Below are 16156 nucleotides of genomic sequence, written 5' to 3' on the forward strand. Positions count from 1 at the left end.
CTGTTGTTCCATGTTAAAAAAAACTTAAAAGTTTATGTCTGAGTGCTACAAATCACTGACACTCCATAAATATAAAAAAATAAGCATTCCTTTCAGAATTTATATGTAAATATAGACAATTAATCAACCATCTGATCATTCATAATCAATTATCAAAATTATCATTCTGAATGCATTTGGTCCCCTGGTGGTCTAGTGGTTAAGATGCAGCGCTCTCACCGCTGCGACCCGGGTTCGATCCCCGGTCAGGGAACCATCCCCAGCCACTCTTAGTGCCGGTCCCAAGCCCGGATAAATTGGGGAGGGTTGCGTTAGAAAGGGCATCCAGCGTAAAACATGTGCCAAATCAAACATGCGGAGGATCCGCTGTGGCGACCCCTAACGGGAGAAGCCGAAAGAAAGTATGTATCATTATGATAATGATTTTTTTTATATGTTAATATCTTTCAAACTATGCACGCACATTAAGCCAGGCTGATTTTAGGATTGCCACAACACACACACACAAACACACACACACACACACACACACCTCTGATTCCTTCTCCTGTCTCTCAGGTGGGTGATGGAACGCCATTGCGGCGGTGGCGCGTCTCGGTTGAAGTGGAGGCTCCGCCGTCTGTGCTGCTGAACCGGGTTCTGCGAGAGCGTCACCTGTGGGACAGTGATCTCCTACAGTGGAAGGTTCTAGAAACACTGGATAAGCAAACTGAAGTGTATCAGTATGCACTTAACAGCATGGCTCCTCACCCGAGTAGAGACTTTGTGGTACTCAGGTATGTGGAAAGCATTTTTTCTTTTTTACATGCATTATTTATATATACAGTGAGGAAAATAAGTATTTGAACACCCTGCTATTTTGCAAGTTCTCCCACTTAGAAATCATGGAAGGGTCTGAAATTGTCATCGTAGGTGAATGTCCACTGTGAGAGACATAATCTAAAAAAAAAAATCCAGAAATCACAATATATGATTTTTTAACTATTTATTTGTATGATACAGCTGCAAATAAGTATTTGAACACCTGTCTATCAGCTAGAATTCTGACCATCAAAGACCTGTTAGTCTGCCTTTAAAATGTCCACCTCTACTACATTTATTATCCTAAATTAGATGCACCTGTTTGAGGTCGTTAGCTGCATAAAGACACCTGTCCACCCCATACAATCAGTAAAAATCCAACTACTAACATGGCCAAGACCAAAGAGCTGTCCAAAGACACTAGAGACAAAATTGTACACCTCTACAAGGCTGGAAAGGGCTACGGGGAAATTGCCAAGCAGCTTGGTGAAAAATGTCCACTGTTGGAGCAATCATTAGAAAATGGAAGAAGCTAAACATGACTGTCAATCTCCCTCGGACTGGAGCTCCATGCAAGATCTCACCTCATGGGGTCTCAATGATCCTAAGGAAGGTGAGAAATCAGCCCAGAACTACACGGGAGGAGCTGGTCTGTGACCTGAAAAGAGCTGGGACCACTGTTTCCAAGGTTACTGTTGGTAATACACTAAGACGTCATGGTTTAAAATCATGCATGGCACGGAAGGTTCCCCTGCTTAACCCAGCACATGTCCAGGCACGTCTTAAGTTAGCCAATGACCATTTGGATGATTCAGAGGAGTCATGGGAGAAAGTCATGTGGTCATCAGATGAGACCAAAATAGAACTTTTGGGTCATAATTCCACTAAACGTGTTTGGAGGAAGAAGAGTGATGAGTACCATCCCAAGAACACCACCCCTACTGTGAAGCATGGGGGTGGTAGCATCATGCTTTGGGGGTGTTTTTTTGCACATGGGACAGGGCGACTGCACTGTATTAAGGAGAGGATGACCGGGGCCATGTATTGCGAGATTTTGGGGAACAACCTCCTTCCCTCAGTTAGAGCATTGAAGATGGCTCGAGGCTGGGTCTTCCAACATGACAATGACCTGAAGCACACAGCCAGGATAACCAAGGAGTGGCTCTGTAAGAAGCATATCAAGGTTCTGGCATGGCCTAGCCAGTCTCCAGACCTAAACCCAATAGAGAATCTTTGGAGGGAGCTCAAACTCCGTGTTTCTCAGTGACAGGCCAGAAACCTGACTGATCTAGAGAAGATCTGTGTGGAGGAGTGGGCCAAAATCCCTCCTGCAGTGTGTGCAAACCTGGTGAAAAACTACAGGAAACATTTGACCTCTGTAATTGCAAACAAAGGCTACTGTACCAAATATTAACATCGACTTTCTCAGGTTTTCAAATACTTATTTGCAGCTGTATCATACAAATAAATAGTTAAACATCATACATTGTGATTTCTGGATTTTTTTTTTTTTTAGATTATGTCTCTCACAGTGGACATGCACCTACGATGACAATTTCAGACCCCTCCATGATTTCTAAGTGGGAGAACTTGCAAAATAGCAGGGTGTTCAAATACTTATTTTCCTCACTGTATATACACACATATGCAATCAGAAATATTCAACCCACTCACCTCAATAGACAATACAGTGATGTTGATGAAAGATAATTCAAAAAATGAAAAACAATATTTATTGATACATATTTGAGTTATTTTGACAACAGAAGTTGACTGAACTTTGAAGTTCTAATGAAAATTGTAAGTCTTGTAACACATGAGCATGTGCAATATTATTCAACCCCCAGCTTCAGTACCTTGTGGAGCACCCTTTAGTTTTTACTTCTAACAAGCGTTTTCGATAAGTGCTGACAAGCTTCTTACACCTCTTGATTGGAATCTTTGCCAATTTTCAATTGGATTTAAATCTGGTGACTGAGAAGGCCACTACAGGACACTCCAGCATCTTTTCCCCAACCAAGCTTTGGTTGATTTGGAGGTGTGCTTGGGATCATTGTCTTGCTTGGGATCATTGTCTTGCTAACCCTAACCCTAACCCTAACCCTTACCCTAACCCAATGATCACCAAGGTTTAATTTGTCAACAGAAGGCATCACGTCACCTTTTGCACGCCAGAAATACTGCTGGTCCATATGTTTGAAAAGTTCCAGTTTGGTTTCATCAGTCTATAGAACTGTCTCCCAGAACTCTGTAGTTTTATCCAAATTCTTCCTGGCATATTCTAGTCGACTCCTGATGTTCCTTGAGGTCAAGAGTGGAGTGCGTCTTGGGGTCCGGCCATGAAGTCCTTGATTATTAATTGCACGTCTTATAGTTGCCACTGAAGCACTTGTACCAGCCTTCATCATGTCATCCTGTAGCTGTCTTGCAGTCACACGGGGGTTTTTCTTAGCTGTCCTGACTATGTTGCTAAGGGCCATTGATGAAATTGTGAGCTTTGAATAATTGTGACATGGCGATCTTAACAAAATATACTGTTACACACAAATACTACATCATACATTTTCTGTGTTGATTTTATGTATCACTAAACTTATTAAGAAGCCATCCAAAGCAGAATCCTGCACTTTAAAAAGATTTTTATTTATAATTCCTTAAAACTCTTTAGGGGTTGAATATTTCTGATTGCAAGTGTGTGTATATATATATATATATATATATATATATATATATATATATATATATATATATATATATATATATATATAAAATTACAGGTTTTAACATGGGTGTATAGACTTTTTATCCACGTTATATGTCTATGCACATTTGGATTGGAGGTCTGTTTTTCCCACTTTTATACGCTTTGGAACAGTGTCTTTGATGATATTTTGATTGTTTGGAATTGAATTTATTTTGCAATAAATACTTTTTTGTTCTGTTTAGGATGTGGCAGACAGACCTACCAAATGGTGCGTGTGCATTAGTGGCAGTTTCCATTGATCACGAAGATAGTGCAACTATGGGAGGAGTTCGGGGCATCGTTCTGGAGTCACACTACCTGCTGGAGCCCTGTGGGTCTGGAAAGTCGAGACTCACACATATCTGCAGAGCAGATCTGAAGTAGGTGCTTATAATGACCACCAGTATTCTTTTAGTAACGACTGTGATGTTGCATGTTAGAGACCATCACCAAGGTGATAGCTCTTGTTTTGCCGTCTTCTAAATAAAAAACAGATTGTAACGATTTATTTTCATAGGTATCTAGACGTTTACAATTGTATACAATAAGTGCATGTTACATCTGCACTTCACCAAGGAATAATGACAACTAGCCGCACATTTCAATCTATTAAAACAAAAAATTGTAGCTTGTTTGTTAACAGGTTAGACTTTTCACCAGAAGGTTATGAGTTCAACTTTCAGTACCATCAAGCTGCCACTGTTGACATTGTTAATAAGGGCACTCTCTATTAAAGCATCTGCCAAATGACAAATATTTTCATGAAAATTCTCTTTTTTCATAATTTTTTTTTTATTTGTAAATGTATTTAGTGATCTGTTAGAATTCTGAATTTAGTCAGAAAATGAAACAAAGTTTGTAAAATGTGATAATTTTTTATTAATTATGTGGACATTATGTACCTTATGTGTGCTACTTAAATTCCAGTTGTAAAGAACATGACATGCTGCTACAGTAGTATTCGGCTCATGTTATTTCATGGGACAGGTATAGTCTATTCAGAAGAGCTTCTATAGAAATAAATGAGCACATGACCATATTTAACATCACAATCAATGAGCAGTTACATGGATTGATCTCTTGAACTTGTGTGTTTCTTGTATCCATCATATCCCTTGGTCATCTATTTCTTACTTAAATGTTTATAATTATCAAGTACAGTGGAACCCGGTTATGTCGATGTCCTAGGGGGTCGCCAAAAAGCATCGAGATAACCGATGATCGAGATAAACGAAAATCAAAATGGCGGCAATATATTAACGTGCTTGAAATTTCTTTATGTACATGATGTGTGTTAATAAATGAGAATGTGCATGCACGTGTTTTTGAAGGGTTTTTTACACAACAGCGTTGCCGCGATTTGTTTGATTAAGGCATGCTATAAAAATACATACAGTACATGTTTATCTGTCAGGAATCCACCTGCCACGCCCCCTTCGGCCCCCTTTAGCGTGGCAGGTGTTTTCTCGGCCGCTTTCTCTGAAGCTCCCGGCTTCAATCGCGCACATATGGTGCTCGTTTATCATCATCACCAGCTCCTATTTAAACTTCCACACTCTCACTGTCCGTTATTGTTGGTATATGTTGGTTCACGGCGGTCGTTGTTATCGCTCATGCGTATCCCGGTACGTTCCTTCCCACCGGCACTTTCTCACCGGCTGCGCTTTTCTTCCCAAAGCGCACCGCGGATTCCCCCCGATCCTGCCGGTGTTCATTCTATGCTTTTGGATGGTCATCACACGCGGCTTTCGACTCCCGTTCATCGCATAACATTTAACAACAAAAGGCATATGTGCACTAACTAACAGCAGAGATTCACCAGTATACAATACAACACCTGTAGCAGCTGTAAGCCTTGATTTTTCCGCTACTTTCGCGAGTTCTTCTGCGGCTGCACCGAGATAACCGCCGTTAAATGGCAAATTTTCCCCCCCTTGTGCTCGAGATATTAGGGTTCGGCGATATAAAAAAAGTCGACATAACCGATAAAAAATGCTTAGAAAAAGCGAGAATTTGGCGGTTACACTTCAAAAACGTCGACTTAATAGGGTTGTCGAGATAACCGAGGGCGAGATAACCGTGTTCCACTGTATATGCACATACACCGACCAGGAATATCAGTATGACCACCGATAAGGCATAACATTATGATCACCTGGAGAATTTAGTCTTGGTCCCCCTACTGCTGCCAACACAGTCCTGACCCATAGAGCATCAACAGCATTAACCTCTTCAGCAATTTGAGCTATAGTAGGTCGTCTGTTGGATCAGACCACACGGGTCAGCCTTCGCTCCCCACATGCATTAATGTGCCTTGGCCGCCCATGACCCCGTATTTCCTTGGACCACTTTTGATAGATACTTACCGCTGCAGACCGGAAACAGCCTTTAAGAGCTAAAGTTTTGGAGATGCTATGACCCAGTCATCTAGCCAACACAATTTGACCCTTGTCAAAATCAAATCCTTACGCTTGCCCATCAACTGTTCACATGCTGCCTAATGTATTTCACCCACTTACAGGTGCTATGATTAGTATTTAGTCAGCCAACAATTGTGCAAGTTCTCCCACTTAAAAAGATGAGAGAGGCCTGTAATTTTCATCATAGGTACACTTCAACTATGAGAGACAAAATGTGAAAATCACATTGTCTGATTTTTAAAGAATTTATTTGTAAATTATGGTGGAAAATAAGTATTTGGTCAATAACATCTCAATACTTTGTTATATACCCTTTGTTGGCAATGACAGAGATCGAACTTTTTCTGTAAGTCTCCACAAGGTTTTTACATACTGTTGCTGGTAGTTTGGCCCATTCCTCCATGCAGATCTCCTTTAGGGCAGTAATGTTTGGGGCTGTCGCTGGGCAACACGGATTTTCAACTCCCTCCAAATATTTTCTATGGGGTTGAGATCTGGAGACTGGCTAGGCCACTCCAGGACCTTGAAATGTTTTTTTTGTATTTGCTAAATACTTTTTTGCCCCACTGTATATATATATATATATATATATATATATATATATATATATATATATATATATATATATATATATATATATATATATATATATATATATATATATATATATATATATATATATAATTGAACATGATAGCTCCCAACCATTGTGTATGTCTCCTGCAGGCTGTATCTGGACTTTGCATTGTGTGTAATTAATAATAATATTATTGTTTCTGTGTTATAAGGGGGAAGTCTCCTGAGTGGTATAACAAAGCATTTGGCCACATATGTGCTGCCCAGGCAGCTCGCATTCGCAACTCCTTCCAACCTCTGGATACTGAAGGCCCTGAGACCAAGATCTGAGCTTGGCTATGGAGTATAACCTCGAGTCCAGGGTTTGAACCAGGATCAACATTACCAACAGGGTTACAACCAGGATCACATTTAGGACCAGGGTCAGAATCAGGGTTTGGACCATGTGACATACTTTGTATGCTGCAATTTGTGAAGTTATATAAAGAAAAGTTTAGAAGGTAATGTGTTCATTTGAAATAAGAATGTAAAGATGGATCTCAAAAGATGGATTAAGTGTTGAATGCTGGATTTGCAAGAATAATTATACATTTTTTTATAGCTATTATTTAAAATGCCTCAAGAGACATTCCCAAAAAACACTAATGCTTAGTTGGCAATAACCTGTTATTTTAGTTTAAATAAGTTATTTAATCACATTTTAAATATCTAATACTAGCGCTAGTCAAAACAACTGGACTTGTGGTATAATCGAGAGCTAAATATTTGTAGTATAAGTCATTTTAACACAGAGTATTTTTGCCATCAGCAGTGTGTAACTCATAAGTGATGGCAGTTATGCACTCAACATAAAAAAAAATTTCACATGCATATACTGTAAATGAAGGGGGACACTTATTTTTGGTAAAAACTGGCAGATTCAGAGTTTTGTTTGTTGAACTTCGTAAAAGGACAGTGGAGTGATAATCGGAAATAAAGGCCAGAGAGTAAGTGGTACGAGGCCCGGCAGCATCTTAGCTTTGCATATAAATGCAGACATTGTAAAATGATCTTCACATTCTGGCACTAGCTTCCGCAGATGTCTGTCTATGAAGCATAGAACTGTACTAATACCTATAGATTAGATTATGCTTTAGCATGCAATGCTGCATTCACCATCCACTTAGATTACATAGGTGAGATTTATTCAATGTTTGGTGTTTCATAAAATATTACTTATGCTGTTTCATTTCCGACTGAAACAATAGATAACTAGATAATTTTTAACGATTTTCAGAAGCTAGGAATATTATGTGATTCACAGTGGGAAAAAATGTACCAACTGACATCCAAGTTTACAGTGTCAGAGTATTAGATTTGTGTTTTCTCTTCATCAGGTTCACTATGTTTAAAAAGCATCTGTACCAGTATATCATAATGTAAATAGTATAACTATTTCAGACTTAATTATACTAATATACTAGTATTCTGTGATTACTTTAACCCCAGAGAGCCACTTTAAATACTCAAATAATGGGAAGAGAACATGTTGATTGGGACAGATTTTCAATACAGCTCTAAAAAAGACAACTGAGATTCCTAGAGCTGGATTTAACTGCAGATTTGTGTGCATACATAATCCCAGTTTCAGCTCATGGACATTTATCCACATAAGACATTAAGTATTATTGTTCTTATTATTGCTATTATTATTATTATTATTATTATTACTCATCATTTTGCTCAAATGCTATACAATGTCTAGGACATTAATCCATTTCACTGCTTCTGAGAAGCATGTCTGTATTTATTTTTAAATACTGTATAGCTAGAACCAATTGTGGCATTGTATATATTTGCATGTGTATGTGAAGAAGTGTACATAAACCTATTTTACAGTATATTTTGTACATAAGTGATGCTAATAGGCAGATTTACCTGCTTCCTTTGCTTATAGTTTTTTTTCATGTCATATTGATATGTTGAGAATAATGCAATACCTACATGCTGTTGGCGGCCTTTCTAGCGGTGTGTGTGTGTGTGTGTGTGTGTCTGTGTGTGTGTCTCTGTGTGTGTGTGTGTGTGTGTGTGTGTGTGTGTGTGTGTGTGTGTGTGTGTGTGTGTGTGTGTGTGTGTGTGCGTGCGTGCATGTGTGCATGTGTGCGCGTGTGAAGGACGTGAACTACATGGCAGTGTATGTCACTGGTTTCAGGCTCCAAATAGTTCCCAAAGCTGCAGAAAGAAGAAAGGTGTCATAAATACTAACTTAGAGGCTGCATACAGCCAGTTGAAAGACTATGTACTGTGCCAAGCTGACCTGGGCCATTTAAAAACGACCAGAAAGTTAACATTATGCTTTCCTTTTGTGGTTCACATGCATCTCAACTTGAACCAAATCTAATGCACAATTGTGTGTCTGTCTAAATCATATAAATAATGTTATTTTTTGTCTGTGCTGCTTCCAATAATACAAATATGAAATAAAAAATGCGCTCATCCCATTATGATGATCAGGAAACAAATGCATTGCTCACAAAAGGTTTCTTCTTTCCCAAAGACTAAATGTGAATACATGTGACCTCCAAAGCTAAATAATGTTTAAATTCTCTCCCAGCAGGCAGCTAACAGCAGGATGCTGGTATTTTGTCTATTCAGAGAGTTATCATTTTTCAAAGCAGCACAGCAAGAGATAATATGCACATGCTTTATAAAGACAGGAAAAAATGCTTTCTAAAGATGTTTAAATGGTCCAAGATGAGTAGCTGTGACCTTACAGTGATATTTACACTATCTTTCTCTTTTCTGCATGGTATATGTGTCAGTATGTGTCTTACCATCTATTTGTAACGAGTAAAATGAAAACCTCTGAACACTCTTTTGTCATGGTTATTGTGTTTTTATACTTTGTGTGAAACATTTTATTATTTAATCAATAGAACCATGTCTTATTACTTGGTTACTTATAAACATAAAAATTATATATTAGACCCATCGAAAAAGGCCTGGTAATAAATAAAAGGGTCACCACAAATATTTTGCTCACTATTTGAATCATACTTTTTTATAGTAACTTATAAACATGGATGCTTTCATGGTTGCATTAATTTATTTTTCACTTTTATTGTACACTATATGTCTGCATTTCTAATCAATGATAAATCTCTGCATAAATCTAAACCTTAGTTAATCACTAAGCATCATTTTACCAAAAATTATATATAAATATTTTGTAATCGTAATATAGCAATTGACAAAAATTTGATCAGACCTAACCTGAGACATTTTACACAGTGATCATGCCTGATAGTTCATTTATTAATTGATCTGCAGTAACCATGTTGTCCACATGGTGGAGCAAAAGCCTATATCAAGAACACTGGACACAAGCCAGCATTTTTTCCTGAATACGATCCATGGTCCATGAGGCACCACAGAGAACATTTAACTGACAGGTGTTTCTTGTTGCTGAGGAATGCCTTGATAGATTGATTGTTTAAACAAATAAAAATGTTCAATTAGTATAACCCAGCAGGAAGACCATAGAGCTGTCTACAAGAGCAAGTCTTTTTTTGCCTCCTTACCCTTCCTGCATGCATCCTTATTCTTATTCTTGGCTCTCGACCATGTTCGTTTCCGTGTTGTTCATCCATTTTCAACAATTGTAAATCTGTTTTGCTCTTTTTATATATACTCGCCAATTACAGTTTTTCTCAGCTGCTTTTTCAGCTTCCATTACTCAAATCATCCTTAATATTTGCAAACCAGTAAGTGCATACTCAAAACAATTTGTACAAACAGCACAAAACATTGTATTTCTTGCAAAAGCTTGTACTTTTCTCAAAATCCTTAGTTTATCTCTCAAAATTAAGTATTTGTGTCAATGAACATGTCATTCCTATCAGAATAAAAAGTCACTTTGTCATAGTTCACAAACAAAATCATCAAAATGTTTAGTCATGTTGTCAGTATGATGGTGCACAGTTTCAGGATTTCTTTATATAAACTATGGTTTGGATCACAGTGACAAAATGCACAAAAGTTTTACTTCCTTCTGTACATCATCTATGAATTTCAGCAGCACAAATTCATTTATTTGATTGCATATTGGATTTATATTGATTCACACTTTTACTGTACTATACAAGTGTTTGTTTGTTTCTTAGTTGTTCATCCATTTTCAGAATTATAATTTTTTGTTTTGCTCTGTCTGAATAAACTCTCCAATTGAAGGTTCACAAGATTCACCTTTGACCTGTTTTAGAGAACTAGTTGATTATTGGTTGATCTGATGTCACACACTGTCCTTCATTAGTTACATTCAAGATTCATCTGCACAATTCATCAAGTCACATGTACAAAAAAAAAAAGAGATTTTAGGATGACAGATGATGACAACTGGTTTGACCATTTTGCATTCAATGACTTATGCAATGAACTAATGCTGAGTTGTTTTGGGGGTTGAGACTATTGAGGTAAAACAAGTATAATATATTTTGATCAACATGACATAAACCACTGATAATGTAAGAAACAGCAGACACTTGTACAGTATCGATTAAATAAAAATTAAAGCATTCGCAATTTCATCAAAGCAACGATAAATGTTTTTATGATGTGCACAATTGACTAATTGTTGAACAAGGAGTTTTTAGAATTTTATTTCTGAGCTGAGAAATGCTCCAAAGCAACTGAGAAAAATTGTAATCAGTTTATACCTCCTCCCAATTAAATCTAGCATTGATTACAAAATACTACTACTGACATATAATTCTCCTCACCAGGGCTACACCACACATGCTGAACACTTTCTGATCCAAACAATTTATTTTAGTCTCATTAGACCACAGGACAGGGTTCCAATAATTCATGCTCTTGGACAGGTTGTCTTCAGCAAACCATTTGCGAGCCAGCTTCAGAAGAAGCTTCCTTCTGGGATGACGGCCATGCAAACCGACTTGTTGCAGTGTGCACATATGGTCTGAGCACTGACACACGAACCTTCCAGTTCTGCAAGCAACGCTGACAGCACTCATGTCTGTTTTTCACCTGACGCACAGCACAAGGACACAATTTCTTTGATTGACGCTTGGCGAGGCCTGTTCCGAATTGAACCTATCTTGGAAAACCTCTATGACCCTGGCCATTGCACTGTAACTCAGTTTCAGAGTGTTACCGATCTTTTTTTAGCCTCGGCCATCTTTGTAGAGAGCAACAAATCTAATTCTCAGATCCTCAGAGCTCCTCAGAGTTCGTGAGGTGCTGTGTTGAACATCCAGTGGTCATTATGAGAGAATTGAACTCAAAGCATCAAATTTTAACTGCTATAATTCAAATTACAGAAATTTGTATGGTCCTGTCAAGCTGAACATGGATGAACATGATGAATAGGACATACGACTTTGCATGATTAAACAACATACAGCTGTTATCACTAAGGGTGTACTCACTTTTGTTGCAAGCTATTTAGACGATATGGCTGTAGATAGATAATATTATTATATATTATTATTATATATAAGTTTATCATTAGTCAGGTATGGCAGACAAATTGGATGTAGCATATTAAAAACTTAATTAAATACATACAAAAACAAACAAAAAAAATGATCGCACACAATCTTTCCTAAACTCATTAGCAGGAACATGGTGTCTAACATGGTGTCTTGTATGTATACCAATTATCTGAAATTGTATACCCTGCCTTTGACCACGAGAGGGCAGTGTTGAAGCATGAAACATAAATCTGACCCGTTCTTCAAGTTTCTTGTAGGTTTTGTTTTTTCCAGGAAAACAGCACATCTCACTAGCTGCGTGTCTGCAGGTGATTGTGGTTTATTGGGTAAAGCAGAATTTTAAACGCATTCTGTGTTTGCAAAACCGAAAACCCTTCAGCAGAACAACTGCTTAATCCAACCCCAGGGCAATACATACCACCAAGCAGAGCCAAATGTTGTAGAGGACATCCAAAGGCATCAAATTTTCACAGAGGTGTCTTCTATCTTCTAATGCCTTTTCTCTCCTCATATGAGAAGCTGGAACATTAGGAGCCTCAAACCCATTCAAACCCTCAGCATGTGTGTGTGGTAATGGAGAAAGCAATGTGTGACCATCCTTAGTGTTTGATATATTTTGAGTTGGATTGCATTAGATGAGCTCAAACAGTGCACCATGACCATAGAATTTAGAGTTTATAATAAAGAAAATGTGTTGTTGTTGTTTTTTTTTTTCAAATATATGTTTGAAGAAATGTTTAAAGAAATGTTTAATAATTTCTGTAATCACTTCCAATGATCATATTCATATTGATCAAGTAGCACTGTAATCAAATAATAACAATGTAAAATAGGAGTTATAAAATGCCCAGTCCTTTTAAATGTACAAAAAATGACCTCCATCAGTTAGCACACACACACCTATTTGCACTCACACCATCAAGAGGTCATTTGAGGTTTTGTATAAATTTACACACATTTACATGAATCTAGTTTATATATCTACTATATAATATAAACATTAAATCAAAACAATTATGTGTTTGCTGTTTCATCCAAATATATTAAGCTCTAACACTTTGAGGTCCTGCATATTCGTTTAGTTCTTTATTTAGCCATTAATGTAGCAGCAGTGCAATGCAAAAAAAAAAGAAAACATGCAGATACAAGTCAAGAGTTTAGCATAGGCAGTGTTTCGTCATCTTCAGCAACTTTTTTCCCTGGTGTGGATTTCGGTTGTATCCCCAGAGCCCATTTTGGAAATATTGGCCACACCTATGATCAATATAGCATAGCTAGTCTAATCTGTGAGCATGTTTTTGAAAGAAAAGAAAGAAATCAGAGAATCCACAGAACACACAAAACTCTTCACAGATTTTAACCTGAGCTCAGGATCAATAGGGCACCCTGGAGCAGTGAACTAGCTTTGCTCCCTGCTGTGCCTCTGTGGAGGCATGATATAAAGTGACACTGATTTTGGAGTAGGTTCTCACATCAAAGCACACTGTAGCTCAAAGTTCTCTGTTAGCACCCCAAAACTTACAGACTGATCACCACAGGAAATGATCACCACAGGAACAAAGCAACAGCTGCCAAATGCTGGGACTCATCAGGGAGGAAACTGTAATATAACATCATGCTGACTGACTCGTGTTTATCCTTCATGCTGCAAAAACATGACAGTGGATGTTTAATCAGTGTTCAAAAGAGTACACACAAGTCCTTTATAATTCAGGACCCTTTTCTCGAACACTGAATTACACTATACAGACAAAATCTTGTTGAAACCTGACCACAGAATTTGCATGTGCTTTTTGAACATCGCAACATTTAATCCCCATTTTCTGTTATAATATCCTCCACTCTTCTAGAAAGATGTTTCACTAAATTGTGCTTGTATATATTTGTGCTCATTCAGCTGTAAGGGTGTTACTAAAGTCAGCTACTAATGTAGGGTGAGGAGGCATGGGGTGTAGTCAGTGTTCCAAATTCAAAAGGGTTGAGGTCAGAGCTCTATCAATTTCCAGTCCAAACCATAAAAACCATATCTTCATGGAGCTGGGGGCATTGTTATGCAATTGTGTGCCTCCAACTTTGTGGTACCAGTTTGGGGAAGCCATATATGGCTAAAAAATTCCCAAAGGTGGCTAAGGTGTCCCAATACATTTGTCCATATAGTGTAGTTGTTAGGTAGCAGGCAAAGCAGATGCAATCGTGTTGCAGCTTATGCTAACACAGACAGGATACTAAATATAGCAGCAGTTTATCCAGTTACAATTGATTGATTTTTCATGAACGAGGACCAATCACCAGTGCGGTTTCTGAAAAAACTATCATAATAACGTGTATAGACAATGTTACTACCATCAAGCGTGAGAAACTTTCCAAATTAGAAACCATGAATTAACTCTGAGGTCTGAATTCTGCTAAAAGAGATACTGCCTGTAAATCAGGTGAGGCAGAGGCCCATAGCGCAGCTGAAGCCAACCTGAAAATGGGCATTAAACTAAACAGTCATTTAAACTTAGCACTGAGAAGCACTTTCACTCTGCCAAATGCCCGAACAGGTTGACAAATGATGCAATTTCAACTGCTCTTTTTTTGGCTTTCACCCACCCAGATAACAGCACCACATACAGAATGATCAGAAATCAATAAACTCAGTAAACTGGGTATTTGCACCCAGACTTGGACTTTCTAACCAACACACCTTAGTCTCCAAGTTTGTGCAATCACATCCTCTACCAACAACCTGAATGCTGTTGTCCAGCAGAATTGTGTGCCGAGTCTTATCCTCTGACCCGTGGACAACCAGTGACTGTGGTGCCTCTGCATAACTAAACCATCTTCATTAAGTTTGCAGATGATACCACAGTGGTAGGTCACATCAGCAACAATAATTCCACCTACAGGGAGGAGATCCAAAGCCTGGCAGCATGGTGTTTCACCAAAAACCTCACCCTCAACCTCCATGAAAGCCAAAGCACTCGTTGAGAATGTCCAGAAATGTAACTAATAGCAGACACTCCCCAATCTGTATCAGTGGGTTTGAAGTAAAGTATGCCTACATCTTTAAGTTTTTGGTTGTTAACATTTCACTATCACACAATTCTGGTTTATTTTTTCTATGCTTTTCCCCAAACACAGCTATAGTAGATCACATGACAGTTTCCTATTTTCAAGTAATTTTTTTGTGTTTTGCTTATTGTTCTGTAAAAACTAAATTCTCTCACGTCTTAAAATTCACCAAATTCACATCTTTTAGATACTTCTTTACAAAAAAGTAACTTTAGAACATAAGGCTGCCACCACTATGCCTAATCACAGGAATGGTACTACTTGGGTGCTCTCGGTACTACAAACATTATGCTTTGACTTTAGACCAAGTGTCTCAACTTTAGTTTTATGAGACCAAAGATTTTCTACCAGGTCCTTTCTCCGATGCGACTTCCTTCTAGTCACCCTCCAGAAGCAGACCATATCTGCGAAGTGCTGATAATAATTTTGACCCATATATGGACAAGCTGTGTTTCTTTTATTTGTTGTATCTAAAATGTTGTATCTGAAACACTTATCTGGCAATTGTCCATATTTCTTGCGCACTTGGTTGTGCAAAAATCTGTTCAACAATATAATGATTTTCACACTTTTGTTCTCCTAACAACTTCATCTTGACAATTTCTTGGTCATGACAGCAGGACTGATCTGTTCTGCCATTTTACCTGTGAAAGTCAGAGATAGTAACCTTGTAAGTGTGGTATGCTGGGGTATTTATTGTTGTTCTATTTAGCTAGATGTTATGCAGGGCTATGTCACCCTGGGAATATTACCCAAGAAACCACCAAAAGAAAGAACGCATGTTTGTTGGCACAAATGTCAGAGAAGTGATTTACTAAAAAAGGAAAGTTTTTATTTAACTTAGAATGAACAAGATAAAACAAAATAAAAATGCTAACAAGTCACTTGATTATGAACACAGAACCTTGCACATAATTAGTTAAAGAAAGAAAGAAAGAAAGAAAGAAAGAAAGAAAGAAAGAAAGAAAGAAAGAAAGAAAGAAAGAAAGAAAGAAAGAAAGAAAGAAAGAAAGACCCTGCTCTCTGATCATAGCATCCCAATGTCGCTGCAATATACGAAGAAAGAA

General features: G+C 37.9%; 1 protein-coding gene and 1 long non-coding RNA gene across 6 annotated transcripts in view; both read left to right on the forward strand.

The window, feature by feature from the left end:
- stard13a (StAR related lipid transfer domain containing 13a) overlaps window positions 1–7934 on the forward strand; it is an 87265-nt gene extending 79331 nt beyond the window's left edge. For all 5 annotated transcript variants that reach the window (XM_083569031.1, XM_083569034.1, XM_083569033.1 and 2 more), the window contains 3 exons: window positions 559–776; window positions 3748–3924; window positions 6753–7934. In XM_083569031.1, coding sequence (XP_083425157.1) covers window positions 559–776; window positions 3748–3924; window positions 6753–6870 — 513 coding nt within the window. In that variant the 3' untranslated portion in view covers window positions 6871–7934. The remainder of the gene's footprint in view (window positions 1–558; window positions 777–3747; window positions 3925–6752) is intronic.
- A 5-nt stretch (window positions 7935–7939) lies between these two features.
- LOC310741432 lies at window positions 7940–9396 on the forward strand. Its single transcript, XR_014537952.1, has 2 exons — window positions 7940–8631; window positions 8694–9396. It is a non-coding gene; the product is annotated as an uncharacterized lncRNA (long non-coding RNA).
- The last annotated feature ends 6760 nt before the right edge of the window (window positions 9397–16156 follow it).

Source organism: Silurus aristotelis (genome assembly GCF_946808225.1).
Source record: "Silurus aristotelis genome assembly, chromosome: 18".
NCBI lineage: Eukaryota > Metazoa > Chordata > Actinopteri > Siluriformes > Siluridae > Silurus > Silurus aristotelis.